Consider the following 23562-nt stretch of genomic DNA (forward strand, 5'->3'; position numbering starts at 1 on the left):
TGCATGATACATATCCCCTTTCTACTTTCAACAAATTAGCTTTTGGAAATATTCAATTCAAAACAATGTGCTTATTCTGGCTAGATTCGATACCGCACAGGACACACATAGCATCCCAGTTCAGTTTATTTGTAATTTTGTAAAATGTTTTTATACAAACTGACCCATCTGTTTGCTCTCTACACTTCTGCATTTGTTGGAAGAAATGCTTTCTGAATTTTTGTTGAGAAATGCTTTCTGATTTTGTTTTCATTGGAACCTTAGTTTTGTTTTTCAGAAGCATAACCTGTTTTTGGACTATTAATTCGGACTCGTTTCAGCATACTTATTGTTTGGAGTCTGGATTTTGAAATAATTTTACATAGCACTTTTAGTTGGTGCATTTGCACCATCGTCAACTAATTAAATTTTATTTTGTTAGTGTGTTTTGTTTTGTTTTTTATAAATTTAGTAGTCACCATTTATTTATTTTTTTTCTTTTCTCCCCAATTTAATAGTGTCCAATTATTTTTGTTTAGCTCAGCTCACCGCTACCACCCCCCGCACTGACTCGGGAGTGGTGAAGACGAGCACACGCTGTCCTCTGAAGTGTGTGCCGTCAGCCAACTGCTTTTTTTCACACTGCAGACTCACCATGCAGCCACCCAGAGCTACAGCGTCGGAGGACAACGCAGCTCTGAGCAGTTTACAGGTAAGCCCACAGGCACCCGGGCAGATTACAGGGGTCGCTGGTGCGCGGTGAGCCGAGGACACCCTGGCCGACCTAACCCTCCCTCACCCCGGGCGGCGCTCGGCCAATTGTGCATCGCCCCCTGGGAGCTCCCGTCCTTGGTCGACAAAGGAATAGCCTGGCCTCGAACCAACGACGTCCAGACTATAGGGCGCATCCTGCACTCTACATGAGTGCTTTTACTGGATGCACCACACGGAAGCCCCCTATTTTGTTAGTTTTTAACAGCAGTTTTCCATTTACAGTACTTACAGTACTTGCCTGAATAGCCCCTCCTCCTTTCCTGTGTACCTTCTGAGCCAGTGAATCGAGACACTTTTTTTTTAATGGCTGCTTAAAGCTTTTTATAACTTAAAGTCCTATTGGTTCATTTTTAAATACAGAATTATATACACTTTTTACTTTTTGCATGTTTACTAATCAGGGTTTTGTTTTACTGAAATCTGCCCTGCAACACATGAAAATCTGAAAAACGAAATATTGGCTTGCGGTCTAATTGGCCTTATTTTAACAAGCCAATATTGGCTTCTGGTGTCTAGAGTTAAGAGGTTTTGCAAGTACTTAATCTAGTAATTAGAAAAGACAATTCTTTCCCCTGTTTTCATAGGTGGACTAGACTAGGAAAGGGGTACAGGGCCTAAAACTTTTGAAAACCACTTCTCTAGGAGATGCAAAACCTTTGGCCATCAGCATACTAAAATGTGCAAGCGAATTATAGCCTACAGGTTCATGGATTGCTAACTAATTTGATTTTGTACAGTTTTTAAATATAACATTTATTCTGTTACTGTAGTATGTAAGATATGCAAAATCTGACTTGATTTGTGATTTTGAAATGCAATCTCCAATTAAGAATTCACTTATAATACCTTTTGAAAATTACTGTTTACATAAAGAAGGAAAAAAATATAAAATATAACTCAAGAGGGCAATATCATGGAGAGCAACACATTTAGCATGTAATGTTTATATTGCCATCAAAAATGAAGTCACTACCTCAATCAGTTTTGGAGATACAAAGTTTTGACACTAGCTGCAGCAGGAAAGGGTTCATTTTCTTTGTAAGGCACCCATGATCGAACCTGGACTAGGGAATCACACATGACCTGTGTACTGAGTATGAAACCAATATCTCGATGCCTCTGGCCTTTATGATTTGGAAACAAAATAGTCTCTTGAGCCTTATGTCAGCCATCTTAGGGCACAGGTCAAAGTGAAAGGTGCTGTTAGAATTTACCTGAGGAGTTTCCAAAAGACATGAAAATATGAAGTCACAGATTAAATATGAAGTTACAGCTTAAATAGTGACTGTGATAAAGCAGGTGTGGTGCAGCAGGTTTGCAAACTCATACAAGGTCCCGTCACAGGGGTACTTGATCTGGTGTTATTGTGTAGTTGGCTGAAATTGGAAATTTCTAAAAAATATGAATGCAGCTTCTGATAACATTTGTGGACTTATAGACGGCATCAACACATGATCTATGCTATTATAATATAGCAAGTAAACCTAGAATTGCTATTGATCGGTACGAACAGCAAGTTTATGACTGCTCCAAAAACTGTGATTCAGGTGATCAGTGAACAAGCAGTTTCATAGATTAGTTTAGTTGGTATTATAATAAACTTACTTTGAAAAAAAGGGTCTTAATCTTTGCACAGTCCTTCCCCCTTTCATTTTCCAATTGAGAGTACAGGAGATCCTTGGCTGGAATTCGAGCATAAGCCACTCTCTTGTTGTTGCTGAGCATCCAGACAAATACATCCGGGATAGTGTGCTGAGGCTGTGAAATGTAAATTTAGAAGAAATTGTGAATTGTGGTTAAAGTAGCTCCCTTTTCATGAGAAATACACCATTTCATAATGTTTCACATCACCTCTTCCACTAAAAAAAACAGTTTCTTCGTGTAATTCTGGGCTACTTGAATCATCTCAGTCAAAGTCAGTTTCTTCCCTTTCTGTTGCGTGATTAACATCACTTCTCTCAACATGCTTTCCTGGAATAGAATACAAGCAGTTAGTTTTCTTACGTCTCTGTTAACAGGATTTCAATATAAAAAAGCTCAAAAATAATAATAATAAAAAAAACCCTAGTTCAGACTTCCAGTGCCTTTCTCAAAAGCAACATACATTTGATCTAAATTGATCAAGGACAAAAATGTTCATTCTCAGTTCTGCAGCAAATGCAGTACACACTATTGTTAATTTGTACATCACCCCTAAAACCCTTCAACTGTATTCATACCAGCTCCTGTTTGCAAAGAGTAAGCCTCTTCTTATCCAGAAGAGTAAGATCCTTCATTTTTACTTTCTTCTCAGCAAAAGTAATGAATTTTCTAGAGGGGAAAAAGAAATGAAATTGGAATGAAAAGAAGTTTGAAAAAACACACAAGGCACTTTCTTCCTCTAGGATAGGTAGTGTTGTCTTCTTGTGGAAGGAATTAGTAGCTGAGATATTTGGGCCTTTTCAGAAACATAAAACATTAGAAAAGATTAGAACACTAGGAGGGCATTTGGCCTAGCGTTGCTCGTCCAGGTGCTAGTAACATCAAGGTCTCGTGACGGACCTGTTCAGGTTTGGTATTTAAATCCTACAGTTTTGTGACAGGATTTTAACATTAAATGTATCAGATACTTAAGGAAATAAAAAATAAAAAATTAACATGGCCTTCAAGCCAGTAATCTGTGACACCTGCATGATGTGGGAAATTCGAGAAAACCCAGCAGAGCTAAATTAAGTGTGTGTAAAGTGCAGCATGATTTAGGACTTGCTTCAATGAGTAAGTATGCTAGAAATGGAGCTGCACGAAATGACAGAGCAACAGGAGTTTGAGGAGCTAGCACACCGGAATTCTTAGAAGTCTGCACCCCTAACAGACAGAAAGCCACCAGGGAGATAGAAGAGGGTCGAAACAACTGGGTTCAGATAGGCAGAGACATTGAAAAAAGAAACATAGTCAAACACAACCACCAGAAATCAAAACGTCAAACAAATTTGACCCACTTCAAAATTTAGATGATGAAAAACCAGCATCAAGAGAACGAAAGGAACAACATCCAGGACCCCATGAATGGTGCTGGCCAGGCAGCAAAAAAAAAGGGAGGTCATGATTGTTGGGGACTCCATATTGAGAAACACAGCAAGTTCAGTGCGCAGTCTGGACCCCCTTACAACAACAGTGTGCTGCCTTCCGGGAGCCTCTGTCACGCACATCACTGAGAACGTGGACAGGCTCCTAGAACGAACAGGAGACAACCCGGTAGTAGTCGTCCACATCGATACAAACAACATTGGAAGAGACAGACCGAGATCCCTGCAAAACAAATTCAGAGAGCTAGGAAGGAAATTAAAAACAAGAACAAAACTGTGGTATGTTCTGGGATACTGCCGGCACCTTGCAAAGGACCATACGGACAACTGGAAATAAATAATCTAAATGCATGGCTGAAATCGTGATGCATACAGGAAGGCTTCACCTTCCTTGAAAATTGGACCACATTTTACAACAAGGACTATCTATATAGGCGGGACGGACTGCACTTAAATAAAAAGGGAACCAATCTACTCGGAGAAAGGTAGCGCTATACATAAGAAATAGTCTTGAAGCCCAGGTGTTAAATCTGGACAGAGAAAACAACACAGAATCAATATGGGTCAGAATAATGGACAAAAATTCAAAGGGCATAATAATAGGAGCATGCTATAGACCGCCAAATTCAGACAGCAAGCAAAATAATCTGTTATACAATGACATTGGAAATGCATGTAGCAAAGGAGAAGCCAACTTCCCCCAAATTGGAAAACCCAGTGGGGAGCACGACGGATGAAAATGAAATGGTGGAAATGACAAATGACTGCTTCCTAACGCAATTTGTCAAGGCACCGACTAGAGGGGAGGCATGCCTTGATTTTGTCTTTTCAAATAGCGAAGACAGAATAACTAAAACAGAGGTCAGAGAACCATTGGCAAACTCAGACCACAACATGGTCTCATTTGAAGTGATTTTTAAAACCCAAAAAGTAATGAACATAAGAACATAAGAAAGTTTACAAACGAGAGGTTGTTAGTAGCTTATTGATCCCAGAATCTCATCAATCAGCTTCTTGAAGGATCCCAGGTTGTCAGCTTCAACAACATTACTGGGGAGTTGGTTCCAGACCCTCACAATTCTCTGAGTAAAAAAGTGCCTCAATAGTGGATCAATAAGCTACTAACAACCAAAACGAGCAAGATGGGCCGAATGGCCTCCTCTCGTTTGTAAACTTTCTTATGTTCTAGTAGTCATAGTAACTTTGGCATTACCAGTACCCAGTGAAATGTGTTATGTAATGAATGGGTTGTTGCACCAGCATTGCCTTTCTATGGTGTCTAACATGAATTAAAAAGAAAGTATAATAGGTTAGAGATTCTGTAAAAAATGTTTTACCCACTACTGTTGACAAGTTCTTCAAAAACACTCTGCATCCGTTCATCTGCTGTGGTATCTGATAGTCTGTCCAGTTCTTTCACTTCTTCTAAGCCTTCACTCTACAATATAATCACAAATGCAATGATTGGTGAGCAAAGTTAAGCATTGCTTTGAAAACTTGATTTAATTAAACAAAATGGTATACAAAAAGAACAACTTAATATTCTTAGCATTTTGTAAATAGTATCCAATATCTCAAAACATGTATCATTGATATGCCCAGATGCTGAAAAACACCTGTAATGGAATTTTAAAAACAGTCTAGGACATTAAACTGTACATTGCAATGAGAGGAACGCTATCCATGAACCAAGAGAATCAAGTGCTAGATAAAAATCCAATATCTCAAAGTGCTTGTTCTCTAGTGGCTAAGTTAGCACCCCATTTTTATTGCAATAGGAACTGGTAGCAACATGAATAAAAAGTGGGGGCTAAGTTTGCCCCAATTGTGTATTGTGTGTCACTTTTACATTACAGGACAGACCTTTTTTGTAATAACGTGGCCCCTTTTGCAGATCTCACAACTTCATATGGCTTCAAATCCCTTTGTTCTAACTTTGTCTTTGTACAAAGTTGCATTAGTAGTTCACTTAATTCCCCACAGGTATGTCACATTTCATGACGTCTGTCATTTACACCCACAGATATTCAAATGCTGTTTTTGTAGTGTTTTGAGTTAACAGAGGCTTACTGAGTGTTATGTTACAACATCGCTATCTAGGGGATTGAGGGTGTTATTTCGGGGGTTAATGTTCATGTTACTTAATAAATGCAGGTTGTTCAGTTTATACTCCAACTCTACAACTCTCTTACACATGGTGATAGAAGTGAGCGGAAAAGAACAAAAAAAACAACGATTCCAGCTCAAAAAATAAACTAAAGGGGATTGAGAGAGAAGAAGAGACCGCTGGGTGAGTCCTGAAAAGAGACTTTCATATTAAGTTAACACACAGCCTTTCAGGACTAAGATGGTGCGTTTTTCAGATCGCGCCACCGGAAAAGTTTCCTTCCAGTAAAACTGAAGAATGGTCAAAATGGCGTCACCGATTTGAGCGATTTAGTTCTGCTTCAGGTTTATGTGAAAAAGATTCACATATTCAATTTAACACATTAATTTACGCTATGGGAGATGAAAGAGACAATATCTTGGGCTCACTACATTTATCGGAAGACGATAAGAAATATGATAGACTATGATAAGGATAAAAAAGTGTTAGAAACACACTTTGTTGTACGGCGCAACACAATCTTTGGAAGAGTTTAACCAGAGACTGCAGGAGCAGGGAAACTGTTAATAGCTTCATTAGTGCTCTGCATGGTTTAGCTGACCACTGTGAATATGCAAATCTTTATGAGGAGTTAATACGAGATAGGCTGGTAGTGGGTCTATCTCATGTTAATACCAGACAGGCTGGTAGTGGGTCTGTCTGATGTTAATACCAGACAGGCTGGTAGTGGGTCTGTCTGATGTTAATACCAGACAGGCTGGTAGTGGGTCTGTCTGATGTTAATACCAGCCAGGCTGGTAGTGGGTTTGTCTGATGTTAATACCAGACAGGCTGGTAGTGGGTCTGTCTGATGTTAATACCAGACAGGCTGGTAGTGGGTCTGTCTGATGTTAATACCAGACAGGCTGGTAGTGGGTCTGTCTGATGTTAATACCAGACAGGCAGGTAGTGGGTTTGTCTGATGTTAATACCAGACAGGCTGGTAGTGGGTCTGTCTGATGTTAATACCAGACAGGCTGGTAGTGGGTCTGTCTGATGTTAATACCAGACAGGCTGGTAGTGGGTCTGTCTGATGTTAATACCAGACAGGCTGGTAGTGGGTCTGTCTGATGTTAATACCAGACAGGCAGGTAGTGGGTTTGTCTGATGTTAATACCAGACAGGCTGGTAGTGGGTCTGTCTGATGTTAATACCAGACAGGCTGGTAGTGGGTCTGTCTGATGTTAATACCAGACAGGCTGGTAGTGGGTCTGTCTGATGTTAATACCAGACAGGCTGGTAGTGGGTCTGTCTGATGTTAATACCGGCCAGGCTGGTAGTGGGTCTGTCTGATGTTAATACCAGACAGGCTGGTAGTGGGTCTGTCTGATGTTAATACCAGACAGGCTGGTAGTGGGTCTGTCTGATGTTAATACCAGCCAGGCTGGTAGTGGGTCTGTCTGATGTTAATACCAGACAGGCTGGTAGTGGGTCTGTCTGATGTTAATACCGGCCAGGCTGGTAGTGGGTCTGTCTGATGTTAAATTGTCAGAAAGATTGCAGCTGGACCCCGATCTCACCCTGGCTAAAGCAGTTAACCAAGCTAGACAAAACAAAATAGTAAAAAAACAACAAGTTGAGCTCAGATGCAATGTTCAAGGGGAAGAAACTAACCCTAATGTAGATGCTGTCACTGCACATAGAAAAATGCAGGCTTTCAACAGCAAGCCAAAACAAAACAAACAAGTTTACAACGACAATAAAAGAAAAACAGCAAATGTGCGGTAGATGTGGGAGATTTCCGATACATAGCAGACAACAATGTCCTGCCAAGGAGGCAGAATGTAGAAATATACATAGCAGACAACAATGTCCTGCCAAGGAGGCAGAATGTAGAAATATACATAGCAGACAACAATGTCCTGCCAAGGAGGCAGAATGTTGAAATATACATAGCAGACAACAATGTCCTGCCAAGGAGGCAGAATGTAGAAATATACATAGCAGACAACAATGTCCTGCCAAGGAGGCAGAATGTAGAAATATACATAGCAGACAACAATGTCCTGCCAAGGAGGCAGAATGTAGAAATATACATAGCAGACAACAATGTCCTGCCAAGGAGGCAGAATGTAGAAATATACATAGCAGACAACAATGTCCTGCCAAGGAGGCAGAATGTAGAAATATACATAGCAGACAACAATGTCCTGCCAAGGAGGCAGAATGTAGAAATATACATAGCAGACAACAATGTCCTGCCAAGGAGGCAGAATGTTGAAATATACATAGCAGACAACAATGTCCTGCCAAGGAGGCAGAATGTAGAAATATACATAGCAGACAACAATGTCCTGCCAAGGAGGCAGAATGTAGAAATATACATAGCAGACAACAATGTCCTGCCAAGGAGGCAGAATGTAGAAATATACATAGCAGACAACAATGTCCTGCCAAGGAGGCAGAATGTTGAAATATACATAGCAGACAACAATGTCCTGCCAAGGAGGCAGAATGTAGAAATATACATAGCAGACAACAATGTCCTGCCAAGGAGGCAGAATGTTGAAATATACATAGCAGACAACAATGTCCTGCCAAGGAGGCAGAATGTTGAAATATACATAGCAGACAACAATGTCCTGCCAAGGAGGCAGAATGTAGAAATATACATAGCAGACAACAATGTCCTGCCAAGGAGGCAGAATGTAGAAATATACATAGCAGACAACAATGTCCTGCCAAGGAGGCAGAATGTTGAAATATACATAGCAGACAACAATGTCCTGCCAAGGAGGCAGAATGTAGAAATATACATAGCAGACAACAATGTCCTGCCAAGGAGGCAGAATGTTGAAATATACATAGCAGACAACAATGTCCTGCCAAGGAGGCAGAATGTAGAAATATACATAGCAGACAACAATGTCCTGCCAAGGAGGCAGAATGTTGAAATATACATAGCAGACAACAATGTCCTGCCAAGGAGGCAGAATGTAGAAATATACATAGCAGACAACAATGTCCTGCCAAGGAGGCAGAATGTTGAAATATGCTTAAAAATGGGACAGTCTGCAGCAGTTTGCAAATCAGTCAAAAGTATCAGCACAATCCAAGAGGAAATGCCATCAGAAGATGAGGAGTTTACATTCCCTGGACTGATAAATGACAAAACTCAGAGCGCAACCTGGACAGCTGAACTTATCTTAAATGGCACAGAATTAGAGCTTAAGATTCACACTGGCACTGGTGTAAAAGGAACCATAGGAAGCTATATGGACCTGGAAATAACCAGCTTAATGTGTTGTGATGTGATGTGTAATTCACCGGCACATTGACCAAGGGAGAAACTTCAGTGCAGCAAAAAATATTATAAAAGGACTGACTAGACCTCTGTTGGGACTGCCAGCCATAGAAGCACTAGGCCTCACAAAAAGAATTGAAGCCATAGAAGGGAACTCTAGAAGAAGAAATTCCCACAAATATTCATTGGTTTGGGAACGCTGCAAAAGGAATACAAAATAGAACTCAAACCTGATTTGGAACCATTTGCACTTACCACACCAAGAAGAGTTCCTTTGCCGTTGAGACAGAAAGTAAAAAGAAGAGCTGTCAAGAATGGAGGCGAAGGGAGTTATAGCTCACGTTGATAAACCTACCAACTGATGCGCAGGAATGGTGGTAGTTCCCAAACCTAGTGGGAAGATCTGCATCTGTGTGGATCTCGCACGCCTGAATGAGAATGTACGCAGAGAAAGACTTCTTCCATCAGTGGACCAGACCATTGCTCAGCTGTCAGGAGCAAAAGTTGTTTCAAAGTTGGAAGTCAGGGTTTTGGCAGATAAAACCTGCTAAAGAAACTGCGTTACTGACAACTTTGTAGATTTTATTTTAAGAGACTTCCCTCTGTATATCTTCAGCTCCTGAGCACTTCCAGAAACGTATTTCTCAAATATTAGAGGGCCTGGAGGGAGTACTCTGCCATGCTGATGACATCCTGACTCATAGGAGGAGTCGATAAAAACAATGCACTTCAGAGGCTGCAGGGGGCCGGTCTCACTCTCAATGAAAAATGTGAGTTTGCCAAAGAGACTCTTCTGTTTGTGGGCCACAGAATATATTTATGTGCATGTTATCCAAGAGATGCCACAACCCAGCAATATAGGAGACTTGCGATGTATCTTGACAAATTTGTGCCTCACCTGGCTGGAAGGCAAAATCACTGAGAAATTTACTAAGCAAAAATAATACCTGGACTTGGAACCACTTTCAACAGCAAGCGTTTGAGGAGATCGAAAAAGACCTGCGCTCACAAACTGTCCTCGCACAATATGACCCCAAAAGAGAAACAACAGCACAGCTGACGCATCGTCATATGGGCTTGGAGCTGTTTTAATACAAAAACAGCCATATGGATATTGGAGGCTGTAGCAGGGCAGAGGAGCCCTGTGTGTAGAATGGTGGTAGGGCGGAGCTCTGCGTGTAGAAATGTGGCAGGGTGAGAGCCTTGCCTGTACATTCACTGTGTGTGTTGGGATTTTGTAGTCCACAGGAGGGGTGTCATGTCCAAAGGCCTAAAAACTACAGATCCCAGAAGCCTCTCGCGCTGAATGGGAAACACCTGGGTGCATTTGAGGAGATTGTGTAAGGTAATTATTGTTTCAGTGTGCGTAATTATTGTTAGGACCACAGGTATATAAGCTTGTCTTTGTTGTCTGTGTTGGTGGTGGGTGTTCAAAGAGGAGTAACGAGAGAACAAGAGAGAGAGAGAGAGAGCAGAGGAGAAAAGATTTAAAGAGAAAAGTACAACTGCTACGTGTGCTGGGAGGACCAGCACTGTACTTGTTTTGGTGACTGGATGTTTGTGTTCAAGACTTGTTTTGTTTGAACTTTTTATTTGGGCTCTGTGAGCTGTGTTTTTGTATGTCGTTATTATTTTATTTTTTGTTGAATAAATACACGCTCCACTGCTTCAACCCGCAGTACCTGTGTGTGTGTGACAACGTCCTGGTCTGGGGACATCACCACCAAGAAGTCCTGTCCCAGAGGCCGTGGTAGAAGTAGAAATGGAAGCCCTAGCAGTGACCTGGGCTGTAAGACACTAAGCAAATACTTAGTGGGGATGGAGTTTCACATACAAACAGACCACAAGCCTTAATTGTGGTGTTAGGATCAAAGAATCTTGATGAGCTCCCACCAGGATCCAGAGATTTCACGCAAGAATGTTCAGGTTCATGTATACGATTGCGCACATGCCTGGTAAAGACTTCATCACTGCAGATACTTTGTCACGGACACCCCTGAGACAGTCACTATCCCCAGAACAGAATACACAGTGGGAAGAAATCAATATCTATGCTGATATGTTAATGGGAGCCCTTCCGGCCAGCACAGACTGCTTGGAGCAAATCAAAATGAGCTAAAGATGTAGTTTGCCAACAGGTTCCTGATTACTGCACAAATGGATGGTCTGAAAAACATAAAACACCTGCTCCCTATTGGGCAGAGAGAGGCGAACTGTAAATAAAGAGCTGTTATGAAGGGCAGCCAAATCGTAATTCCACACTCTCCTAGGCAGGAAATACTGGATAAGATCCACAAAGGTCACCAGGGAATTACCGAGTACAGAGAGTATGCAAAGCAGTCTGTTTGGTGGCCAGGTGTTAGTTAAGAACATAAGAACATAAAAAAGTTTACAAACGAGAGGAGGCCATTCAGCCCATCTTGCTTGTTTGGTTGTTAGTAGCTCATTGATCCCAGAATCTCATCAAGCAGCTTCTTGAATGATCCCAGGGTGTCAGCTTCAACAACATTACTGGGGAGTTGGTTCCAGACCCTCACAATTCTCTGTGTAAAAAAGTGCCTCCTATTTTCTGTTCTGAATGCCCCTTTATCTAATCTCCATTTGTGACCTCTGGTTGGCAGATAAAAGACTCCAGAGCCAATGATTGCCTCACAACTTCCCAAAAGGCCATGGCAAAAAGTCGCCACAGACCTGTTTGAATGGAAGAGCCACACCTATCTCTTAGTAGAGAACTACTATTCACGACATGTGGAAAATACAAAACTGACCCATACAACCTCTCCCGACATGATACAACATCTCAAATCCATTTTTGCGTCACGCAGAATTCCAGAGGAAGTCATGTCAAATAATGGACCCCAGTACTCAGCTGAAACGTTCTCTTTGTTTGCTAGGGAGTATGGCTTTAGGCATACAACAAGCAGCCCAAGATACACTCAAAGCAATGGGAAAGCAATTTAGCCCTGTTAACATATAGGTCAATATGCCTGGAACAGGGCTGTAGCCCAGTAGAGCTTCTTATGGGCAGAAAAATAAGACATGCACTACCAGTGTCTACAGCCCACTTGGAACCACAGTGGCCAAACCTTAAAGATTTCAGAGACAAAGATGAAAAAATCAAGAATCGACAGTCACTTTAATCATCGACATGGAGTAAAAGAGTTTGCAGGATGATCTATTGGAGACCATGTCTTGATAAAGCAACTTCTATCCAAAGGGACTGTCATGGAGCAAGCAGACACCCCACGTTCCTATGTAGTTGAAACACACAAGGGAATGGTCTGGAGAAATCGACGCCAGCTGGTGGTCACAGCGGCTTGCCCAATGAGACAGGAGCAGGCTGCTGAGAACGTCACAGAAATCTCACCTGAACAAGCTGCACCACCTACATCTGAGGATACCAGGTCAACAAATGCTGAGTCTGCTGTGAGAACCAGAAGTGGTAGACTTTCAGAGCCACCAAAGAGACTGAACATATGAGAAGAAAAAAGAAAGAAAAAGAGATTGAACTAGAAAAAGAGAAAAACAAATGAATAAATAAATAGAACATTAAATAACAAACCAGAGGAAGAGGGGTGTTAGGATGTTTTAAGTTAACATAGGATTACTGAGTGTTATGTTACAACACCACCATCTAGGGGATTAAGGGTGTTACTTCGGGGGTTAATGTTCATGTTACTTAATAAATGCAGGCTTGTTCAGTTTATACTCCAACTCTCGTCCTCTTTAATAATGACACAGTTTTGTATGTGATATGAGAGATGAAACAACTGGGTAGCTGTGGCAATACCAGAGTGTAACATCTAGTACTTTTAACCATTTTTGTATTTACAGTATTTATAATAATCGTGTTAATTGCCTAACTCTTTCTTGCTGAGAACTGAACTTTGTATACTGAGCTTTCAAGAGAGGTAGCATCTGTTCCTTGTATAAAATAAAGGAGTTACTGACTGTCTGCCAAGTCAAGATAAGTCAAAACATATTCCAGGTCTGTTTTGGAGATAGTGAAGGGTACATTGGATATTTGTGGGAATGTGAATCAAGAGGAATAATTGAAAGGTCAGCGCAACTCGCTGCCCCCTGTGAGCAGCTGCTTGAGGATGACACAACTAAGACAGAAAGTAAGGGAGATAAAAAAAGGGTGAGTTAGCGACCAAGACCGAGACACAGACTTGGAGGAGAAAGCACAGAGCTAGCTGATCTTTTCCAAAGCTCCCTCCTGCTGAAGGACAGATGCCCGTCACCTGTGCTCCCATTAGAATATGGGGTAATATCCATGCTCAGTGTTACACTTGCTGCTTATATATTTGAATGCATTTTTATAGAGACTCAAAATAAAGTGTTTTGATTCAGACACACTTTCATTGTTGCACTTTTCTCCTTCTTCCTACACCTTTAGCACCTATTCTGACATCATTAAAAGGCACAGGCACCCCACTCCTGGTACAATAATCGGACACAGAGATTTCCACACAAAGTTCCGTCCTGTATAGGTAGCAACTAAACTGTTTTATTTGGGGATTTCAGGTTTGTAGTCAGTGAAATGCCACAACTGTTCATGCTCTTCATGTATTTAGATAAGCACAAGACATAAAGTGGAAATGTGTCATTTTTTGTGAATGACTATACAGCTCCACTGCAGGGTAGAAAAAAATAAAATGCCCACCAAAAATGTTGTCTGTCACGAGACAGATTAATCCTCTGCAACACAAGAAAAGCTTCTCTTCAATTTTAGGCAAAGCCACAACAACACATTGACAGTCTGTACAAAAGTCTAAACTGAATAAAATGGCATTCTAATATATTCTTACAGCGAGATACATTTATAGTCAAACATTAGAGGCAACATACAAGGCCATGGATTGGGCCAAAGGTGACCATTATTATTGCTGTGTCCAAAATACTGCAGTAATGTACTGTAGCAAGCTGGATCAAGAAGCAAATCACTTATTACTTCCAATCAGTAAAAAACAAAGGGAACCACTGACTTTGATCACATTCTCTCAAAATAAAGATGTTTTTATCAACACTATCAAGAACAATAGCAATTTACAATATTAAACATGAATGAATAATGGAAACTAACATCAGCCTACAGGAGGCAGACTTCTCTTGAAAAAAATAGTTTAGATATATACACAAAGAAAAATGTTTATTTGATAAGAGAAAATCACACAGAATTTACACAAACCGTTCTGTAGGGAAACACATAAAATAAATAAAACAGAAACACTTACAAATGCAATTGCTATTCTCTCCAAGACGTTTGAGTAGTAAAGTCTGAATATTTGACCTTCCCAGTAGCTCACAACGTGTATACAGGGCTTTCTGTTAAGAAATGGCAAAAAGCAGCAATTTCTGTGGAAAAATAAAACAAATCAGTAATTTAGCTTTACAAAACCAGTTAAGGCTAGATCTAAATAATCAATAGCATTTTTTAAAGTGCATATGCATCTAATTGTGTTTCATATTAGCAGTAAAATTGTATTATCTGGTTAGTCTAAATGACCACAAGGAAATCATATTTGAAACCTGTTGCCGTCCATTATCATTGGCTTCTCTGATTTGGTGCTGGATTTGCATGACACGGGATCCTGGTCCCCAGCAGCCTCCCCAGCAGCCTCCCCAGCATGTAGAAGGGGTGAGCTTTCTGGGTGGTGAGATTCAGAAGCTTTCTTTTTACTTGTATTTACAGGAGAAACTCCATCGATGATGTTCCCATAGTTCCCTGGAAAATTAATAATGAATGTAAAACTGGCATTACATTCAAAACCTAAATGAATCAGTCAATGGACTGTTCTTAAGAACAACATTAGAAATATAATACAATTCATATATTATTCCAAGATAGATTTTGTTGTAACATCATTATGACCAAGTATCTGAAGAATGAGCTGAAAGCACATGGTTTTCAGTACGTCCATCTTCCATAATGTAGCTTTTATTCAAACCAAACTAAAAAAAACTATCAACACATGTAAATGTATAAATAGTTCAGTACATGTACCAGCAAAAGACTTTAGCAGTGATTTTTGAGATGCAAAAGGAAGTTTAGTAGTAATTTATTACCTATGGTAAACTCAAAGCTGATGGACTTATCTCCTATCTTCCTGTCAATCATTGTTGCCTCAAAAACCACGCCAAACAGAAGAAAACTCTCCATGCTGTCTTCTGTGATCTATGGAATTGTATGGTGTTATAAACGATTAGAAACCTCACAACTTGTACCAATCAGGAAGCTCCATTGCAGGTCACTACCACACAGGTGGAACTTTCAGATAGAAGAAAAGCAAAACAGAGATAATATTTCAACACGCAATATGTTGAATGGAGACATTCTGAGGAAATATTGCTGGACCAATTAGAGCTCAGGCCATCTGTGACAAGATAAGGTGTCCCCTATTACACTATTATTGATTTACTCTTTGATTTTGTGGCAGGTAGGCAGGGATAGGGCCACACTTCTTTATCCCTGAACGTAAATTGGTCCCTGGCTCCCTCTATTCCAGCCATGTACACAAGGGCCCTGTAAACTGTATTGGGTACATGTGTATAGCTATACTAGGGAAAGCTGCACCTTACCTTGGAAAGCCTGACGTTTGCTGTCAGTATTTTGTTTAATTAGTATATTTTGGTTTATACTACTATAATAAAGTGTGCAAAAGCTGTTTGCTTGTTGCCTGTGACCGTTCCACTTGGTCAATCCTGCCACACCATTCATCAATTAAGGATAGTATTTCTTTACCACATTCCCTAAACTTATGATAACACATTTTCAAACAAACCTGAGGAGGGGATTCAATAGCAATAACTTCAGTCCTGTTGGCGACTATCCTTTCACTTGCTGCTGACTTTGCCTCCTCCCCTGCTGCAGGTACCTTCTGCTCTTTTCCCAAACCTTTGGGATTTTTTGAGTCCTTAGGTGAAAGTTTCAAATCTTTTGCTATTTTAGTTAATTTTGAGTCGGCTGCTGCTCCGGAAAGGATCTCCACAGCTAATTCCACCAGTATACGACCCCTGAAGGAAACGCCCTCGCCAACACCTTCATTGAGAGTTTGATTGTCATCCATTAGGCTGAAGTTACGGGCTGAACCATAAAGATTGATCCATGCTGGGCCAAAGGTGGGCAAGAATCCTACAATTATAAAAACATACTGTATGAGTCTGAGAATACTAAAAATAGTTTTAATGCACTGTATTTTACTGAAAACAAAATAAGAAAAAAAGAAATCCAATCCAGCGAATGAGGTGGCTGCTTCTGCTGAGGGTATCGGAATAGCCTGCAGTCAGCATACTGTATGTTCATCCTTGAATGTCCTCTGTAATTTGAAAATGTTTATCCTTAAAACCAATAATCTGATAGAGGCTGACACTGAAAAATATGTTTTATGGGAAATTTAAAAAAAAAAACCTTTTTTTAAAGATTTAAAACACTTATAAAACTTTAAAAACCTGTTTAGTCTTTTAAGAAAGCATTTAACCCTATACATTACCTTTGTCCCCATCCTGTTCATTTGAGATTTTTCTTAGATCAATATAGTGAGTTCCTACAGCCACATCATTCATGCTCCCTTCATCCCACACCTGGATTTTAACTCTTCTACAAAGAGGAGGGAACATTTCTTTGAAGACAATCTGCTCATTCCAAACCGGATGAGCAGAACTTTTCTGGACGGCTGTTCGACCCTTTAAAGACGAAAAAAGCATATTTACCCTGATTATCAATGTACTGTTATACAGTTAAACAACTGTAACTAAGTACCATTTGTTTTCCATACCACACAAGTATACAGTAGGCATGAAATAAAGCTTAATTTCATAATAAATAACGTATTACAGTCGGCACTCACATATCCGACCCTATCAATCAATCAATCAAATTGATTTTGAATAACTCCTTTCATGCCAAGGCATCCCAAAGCACTTCACATTACAAATAAATATACTATACAATAACGTAATATACAATACAATATCAAAACACATCCAAAAACAAATAAAATACATTAACAAAATTCTAAAACAGGTCATCCCAATCTACAGAAAGGCGTCTGCATAAAGATGGGTTTTAAGCTTTGATCTAAATGCATTTATTGAGTCAGCTTTACAGATTTCAACTGGAAGATTGTTCCATAATACAGGTGCATAATGACTAAAGGCTCTGCCACCACAAGAGCTGTGTTTTACATTGTAGTCACCAGAAGCCCAGCATCAGCAGATCTCAACGACCCTATAAAATGGTGACTTCAGTGACGTTTAAACGAGTGTGATGCATATCTGATTAGTTCATTTTGGTCTGTTCCAATCCTTGTCCGTTTTTTCAGGGCACACAAAAAAGATACAATGTCAAAAATACAAAATGACTTTGTTTTAAAATAAGTAAGTTTCCATTTACTGTAATTGGTTTTGTTGGTACAGTACTATATTTTCAACAGAAGTATTTTAATTCAGAAGGATATGATTTTGAAAATATCACTTGCCAAAAGAGATGACATGTGGACTGTAATACAGTTTCCAGAATTAAAACAGTATCTGAAGTCAGTATTAAAAATTGCAGAATATAGTGCTTGCTAAGGCCATAATGTCACAGTTCACTTGCAAATGCAAATGCACAAAAGCAACTAAAGAGCACAGATTTTTTTTTAAATGCATCTCACTATCTAAAACTGTTAATGATTAACTGTTTTACATTACCGTAGCTTGTCTCGTTCACTTTGTTTTTGCTGCATTTTCGTCATGAAATTGGAGGAAGTGCTGTGTAACTGCACAATAAAGATGTGGGCTGTGACGGATAAACAAATACATTGTAACATTGAAGAGATGGGCTTTGTATCAGAAAACTGGTGATGGAGTCAAAAATCGCATGTGACGGGTAAGTGCATTCATTTGTTACAAATGGGAATTGATTTGTTTCTTAAAACGCGACTGACATGTATCTGAGTGTCGTATATCCGAGTGCTGACTGTACTCTATTCCTGTGGTATTTATTTGTCTTGTATCCTTCCCCATCCCTCATGTTTAACTTTCACTGGTCTTTTGTGATTTCTATACCATGACCAGCATGTGTTGGGGGGTGATCAATGTTCAGAGTAATAAATTCATACAGGGCACCTGCACTTTGTTCTTTACCACTATGACTGCTGTCACACACACTTAACAAGGAATTGACACTAAAGTGCAAATTGCACCCTGGCTCATGAAGAAAATAAACTGGTTTTTTAAGCTTTTTAACATTAACAGTTTTAATTTGCTTTTATTTTAAAATAATGAAAACTGCATTTTGGTGTAAATAAAAAGTTTCATAAATTTGTCTGACAAACAAACAAAACTATTCCATTGTCAACATTTAGCATACTAATTTTGTTGCATTTTATTTGCGGAATAATATTGTGGGAATTAATGTTTAATCTTTATATTGAGGTCTGTGTACTTGGCACTGCTTTGCCTACAATACAATATGTATTAAAATGTATTGAGAAAAGACGAAGGACAGTATTTTACTGCCACCAACACACGTCAGTTTGTCACCTTACCAAAAGGTTTTTCTTTTGCTAGTAGTCGTCTCCGCGTATAGGAGCACCTCCTAAGAGAACACTTCGGCTAAGAGAACACCCTTGTGGTGAAACAGATTTTCCCCATTGTAAATGCCCCAGCTAAAAGAACAGGAACTTCACTTAAAAGAACACCTTTTTGGCACCACTAGCGATTCGTTCACAACGGATACAGTACTGTTTTGTAACCCAATAACTCATTATCATCAAACTTAAATTCAAATGGTTTATTCAATCTTTTCAAAAGTGACTGGTCATCGCGAGAGTATCTTGAGACACACTGATTGGTTTATTAAATCTTTCCAGAACAGCCGTCATATGCTTGAATTGTTTTGTATTCTGATTTCCACGAGTGCACCTCATCGCTAAAAAATAGTATGTAAACAAATGGCAAAATATTCGCTGTTTCTCTTGCTACAAAAAGTTGTAAATTGTTCAAGTTCTTAAAGAAAACCTGAATCAGACACAAGTCGCCAAGCAATTTGATGTTTTCTGTTCTGGTGAGTTGCTTCACCATTCTGTTAAATAATTCTGAGCATGTCTTGAATACTGTACATGTACTCATGATTAATCTAGAGCTCCTGCTGCATTTCTTAACATGTGTAGGGGTGCTGTGTTAATTTAGTTTGACAGTTAGTTTATTATTATAGTTTAGTAGCATACACTTGCTTATTGCTTTTCCCTTATTCTGTTCATTCCATATGTTGATGTATGTGCATCATGACAAGTAATACATATTTATTTATTTATTGATTCATAAAGGATCAGTTAAGCCCAGCCACGTGCTTGGTGGTCCAGTGGTTAAAGAAAGGGGCTTGTTACTAGGGCAGCAGTGTGGAGTAGTGGTTAGGGCTCTGGACTCTTGACTGGAGGGTTGTGGGTTCAATCCCAGGTGGGGGATACTGCTGCTGTACCCTTGAGCAAGGTACTTTACCTAGATTGCTCCAGTAAAAACCCAACTGTATAAATTGGTAATTATGTGTAAAAATAATGTGATATCTTGTAACAATTGTAAGTCGCCCTGGATAAGGGCGTCGGCTAAGAAATAAGTAATAAATAATAATAATGAGGTTCCCAGTTCAATTCCAGCTCAGCCACCAACTCACTGTGTGTGACCCTGAGCAAGTCACTTAACCTCCTTTGGATGAGACATAAAAACTAGGTCCTATTGTAAGTGACTGTGCAGCAGCAGTTGTGATGCATAGTTCACCCGCTAGTCTCTGTAAGTCGCTTTGGATAAAAGCATCTGCTAAATGACTAAATAATAATAATAATAATAATAATAATAATAATAATAATAATAATAATAATAATAATAATAATGTGTCTGGTGGCTCACTCCGTCTTAGAGAACACTTTGGCTAAGAGAACACTTTGCTTGCTTCCTGAGGGGTGTTCTCTTAGCCGGATACTACTGTAGTAGAATATGATAATTGATTAAACAAATGCAAATGCAACAGATAATAAAAAAGCAATACCATTTGACCAGAAAAGGCAACAACCACATATGGGTCTATAAGGTCCTTATCATCTCCCCTGAATGCCTTTGTCATGTTGGCCATGATGCTTGAGTTCATCCTGGGAAGGCCTTCTGCTCTGTAGACCTTGATGTAAAACCTGGCCCATGGTCTTTCTGATGGAAACCCTTTGGGAAGCAGAAGATTCCTAGGGAAAAATCGTAATGTTATATAAGCACATAGCATTCTAATCCTGGATTTAAAAAGACCATTACAGATTAATACACAATCTGCAGTGTTTTACAGATCAATACACAAGCTTCAATGTTCCATAGTGTTTTAGTTTTTTCCATTAGATTGTGATGGACTGGATACAATTAACTTTTTCAAGACAATGTGATGATTATAACCCCCATTTTGGCCGAATTAGTAAACTGATATAGTTAAGTAACTATGGTTACTTACTTTTCAATGTGTTCCTCTGTATCACTGGCTTTCTCTGTGGTCTGTACAGTGTCCCCTTTCCCAATGACACGGATATCACATTTTAGATAGCCTTTGACACCTGTTCTAATATCAGCTGGATCAGTAAGTACTGCCCACTTATTGCAGAATTGGTGACCTAAATAATATAAACAGCAAAAACATTTATGCAATTTTTTAATTTAGTTTAGTTTGTTTGACCCTTTGATGCAGATTGAAGTGTGGTTCAGTTCACGTGGAGTGCTATGTGAAGCCTCTGAGAACCACATAATAGCACCAGGATGAGCATCACACCAAGTGAACCGAGACCACTTGAAATGGTGTATTATTATTATTAATTATTATTATTATTATTATTATTATTATTATTATTATTATTATTATTATTATTAATAATAATAATAATAATAATAATAATAATAATAATAATAATAATAATAATAACAGCTAAATTGCAGTTGGTTGAATGTAAATCATTTTCATAATCATGATTGTCTCTGGCATTTCCTTCAAAAGAACAGTGTTTTTCCAACAAGTGCTCTGTATGTTCCGTTTCTTCGGCAATGATTTGATGTTGTGAGCACCAAATAAACCAAAAGAACACAGACAACAGCACAGCCACAGCATGTAAAGTATTCTCAACGTTGGACATGATGGGGAAAACATTCCAGAGAGAACTTACACTCTAGTAATCAGCAAGAGAGCTGAATGCATTTGGAAAAGTGCAATGTGAAACCAGTAGAACTATAGTGTGGATGAAGCAGCAAGTGAACTAGACGAACCAATAGAACTATAGTGTGGATGAAGAGTAAGAGTAAGAGTTTAGGGGCAGTGCACAGTTTTTGATTAAAAAAAAATGCTGTTTGTGTATAGCTCATGCACATGACTTCCTGAAACAGAACTGTAAACACCAGAAATGTAATTGTCATAGTTCATCGTGATATTTTATTTTTGGTTGACAAAACAAGGATCCTCCAATATTCGCACACGTTTCCTTTCCAGCGCACAAGAAAGAAAAAGGCACTGGATGCGTCAGCAAGCTCCAGTTGTTTGTTTAAAACTTTTGTTTGAATGATAAATGGTATAGCAATTTACCAATGGTAAACAAAACATGTTTTTGTTACTGTATTCCCTCAATTTGCAAATACCTGCACAATTCATTCACATACAATAATAATACATCTACACTGTTTGTTTCTCATCACTAAATTCGAGAGACGCTTTGCATGTTTATTTTAATAACACAAATGCATTGCGTGTCAGCAGCTTTCCTGCTGTGTGTCTAAAGCCTATATAGCTGGCTGAAAATACAATGAGATGCTACAATGTAAATTCTCTCTTTCTTGGTGACTGCTATTTTGACGTTTTTTGTGCGTTCATAATTACCTACCTATAACACCGCAAGGTCTATCCCTGTTAAAAAAATATTTTATTTGTTGATCAAGGTGAAGCATAACCCATTCATAAGTATTCATATTGGTAGAAAAATAATTTACGTGCTTAAATTATAATCCGTGTGTAGTTTAATTGTTTGCAAAATAAACACCGACATTTATTATCTGTTTTTGTATGTGTTTAATTTCATGCTTAATTCTTAAAATGTGGTTTCACAGCGATACAGTATGCCACCTGTCCGGGTTTGACCCGGACAGTCCAGGAATAGGTGTGTGGCCTAGTGGCAGGAATTAACAAACCCGCACGCCCTAATGTTCGGTTTCAAGTGAAACGCATAAGAAACTCCAACCTTCCTTTAATATTTTCTTTGACATACCGTATAACACGACATTTTGGAGTGGAATTTATTTTGACTTTATTGTCGGTTTGGATTGGATCGCCAATAATCCTTCCACCAATCAGAGTGTGGCATACAGTGTACGATCCCGCCCTCTGACAGACTGGTATGTAGCACAGGTTAAAGAAGCACGCGCTGGACAAGGGAAAGAATGTGTCGGATGTCAAAGTGAATATGAGAATGGCAGCGAGTGATGAAGCCAGTTTGCTTAAAAAAATTAAAAGCAGACCGGACATTTGGATTAAGGAAACCTGGCATTTATGATGCGACCAGAAACTCTGAGACTGTGCAAATTTGCTTCGGATTGTTAATGTCGATACGTGTAGACACTACTATCCACCGGAGAAGGGGTTGTAGCATTCTGTGGCCCGTGGTCCGGACCACGCAGCGCTGTGACGTCACAGTGGTCCGGACCGCTCCAGATGTCGCTGTTATGTTATGATATAACAGTTTCCTTTTCATTTTCTTTATTGGCAGTTATGTTATTTTCCAAATACGTATCTTTCAGTAATTCATACCAGTGTTTAAGTTTATAATAATGTGCTTGGGACCCGTTACCATTGTCATGTGTATTTAGAAAATTGATTTTACACTTCCAGAAACGTTATCTTTTGTATAAGGTAAATATTTTCTTGTTTTAAAACTTGCTGGTATAATATATAGCCTGCATATTATGTATTTTTATTATATATTTTCTTTTTCTCCGCCGGGATTTGAATTGCTGGCCCTCGGCACTAAAAGCAGACATGCTACAGTTTCTCTAAAGGGGAATCCCCCTTACAGGGGTTTGTAGTCATGTCTTTTATGCACACATACAATGTGCCTATTCGGCAAGTAGGGGTCATTCATTACAATATGCATTATGATAGCCTTAACTACAAATTCACGGGGCGGAGCTATGCCACCTGATAGTGTTTATTGACAGAGTTAGTAAACATATACACATAGAGAGAGGGGCTCCGCCTCTTCCAGGCCCAACATTTACTTGATCGATAGACACGATAAACAGGAGGGGGGCCACCGACTTTGAGGTGACCCGACATACGAGAGGGGCACCGTCTCTGAGGTTAC

The 23562-nt window shown here is 39.4% G+C and overlaps 1 protein-coding gene across 1 annotated transcript in view; it reads right to left on the minus strand.

The window, feature by feature from the left end:
• The window catches only part of LOC117401291 (fer-1-like protein 6), a 202711-nt gene that overhangs the window by 151355 nt on the left and 27794 nt on the right, over nt 1-23562 (minus strand). The window contains exons 7-17 of the mRNA XM_059013927.1: nt 20682-20838; nt 20238-20424; nt 16702-16894; nt 15994-16343; nt 15278-15386; nt 14741-14936; nt 14446-14566; nt 5156-5256; nt 2973-3063; nt 2605-2724; nt 2359-2511 (exon numbers count right to left, since the gene is read on the minus strand). Of these exons, the coding sequence (XP_058869910.1) occupies nt 2359-2511; nt 2605-2724; nt 2973-3063; nt 5156-5256; nt 14446-14566; nt 14741-14936; nt 15278-15386; nt 15994-16343; nt 16702-16894; nt 20238-20424; nt 20682-20838 (1778 nt within the window). The remainder of the gene's footprint in view (nt 1-2358; nt 2512-2604; nt 2725-2972; nt 3064-5155; nt 5257-14445; nt 14567-14740; nt 14937-15277; nt 15387-15993; nt 16344-16701; nt 16895-20237; nt 20425-20681; nt 20839-23562) is intronic.

The sequence above is a fragment of the Acipenser ruthenus genome, chromosome 47, assembly GCF_902713425.1.
Source record: "Acipenser ruthenus chromosome 47, fAciRut3.2 maternal haplotype, whole genome shotgun sequence".
Classification (NCBI taxonomy): Eukaryota; Metazoa; Chordata; class Actinopteri; order Acipenseriformes; family Acipenseridae; genus Acipenser; species Acipenser ruthenus.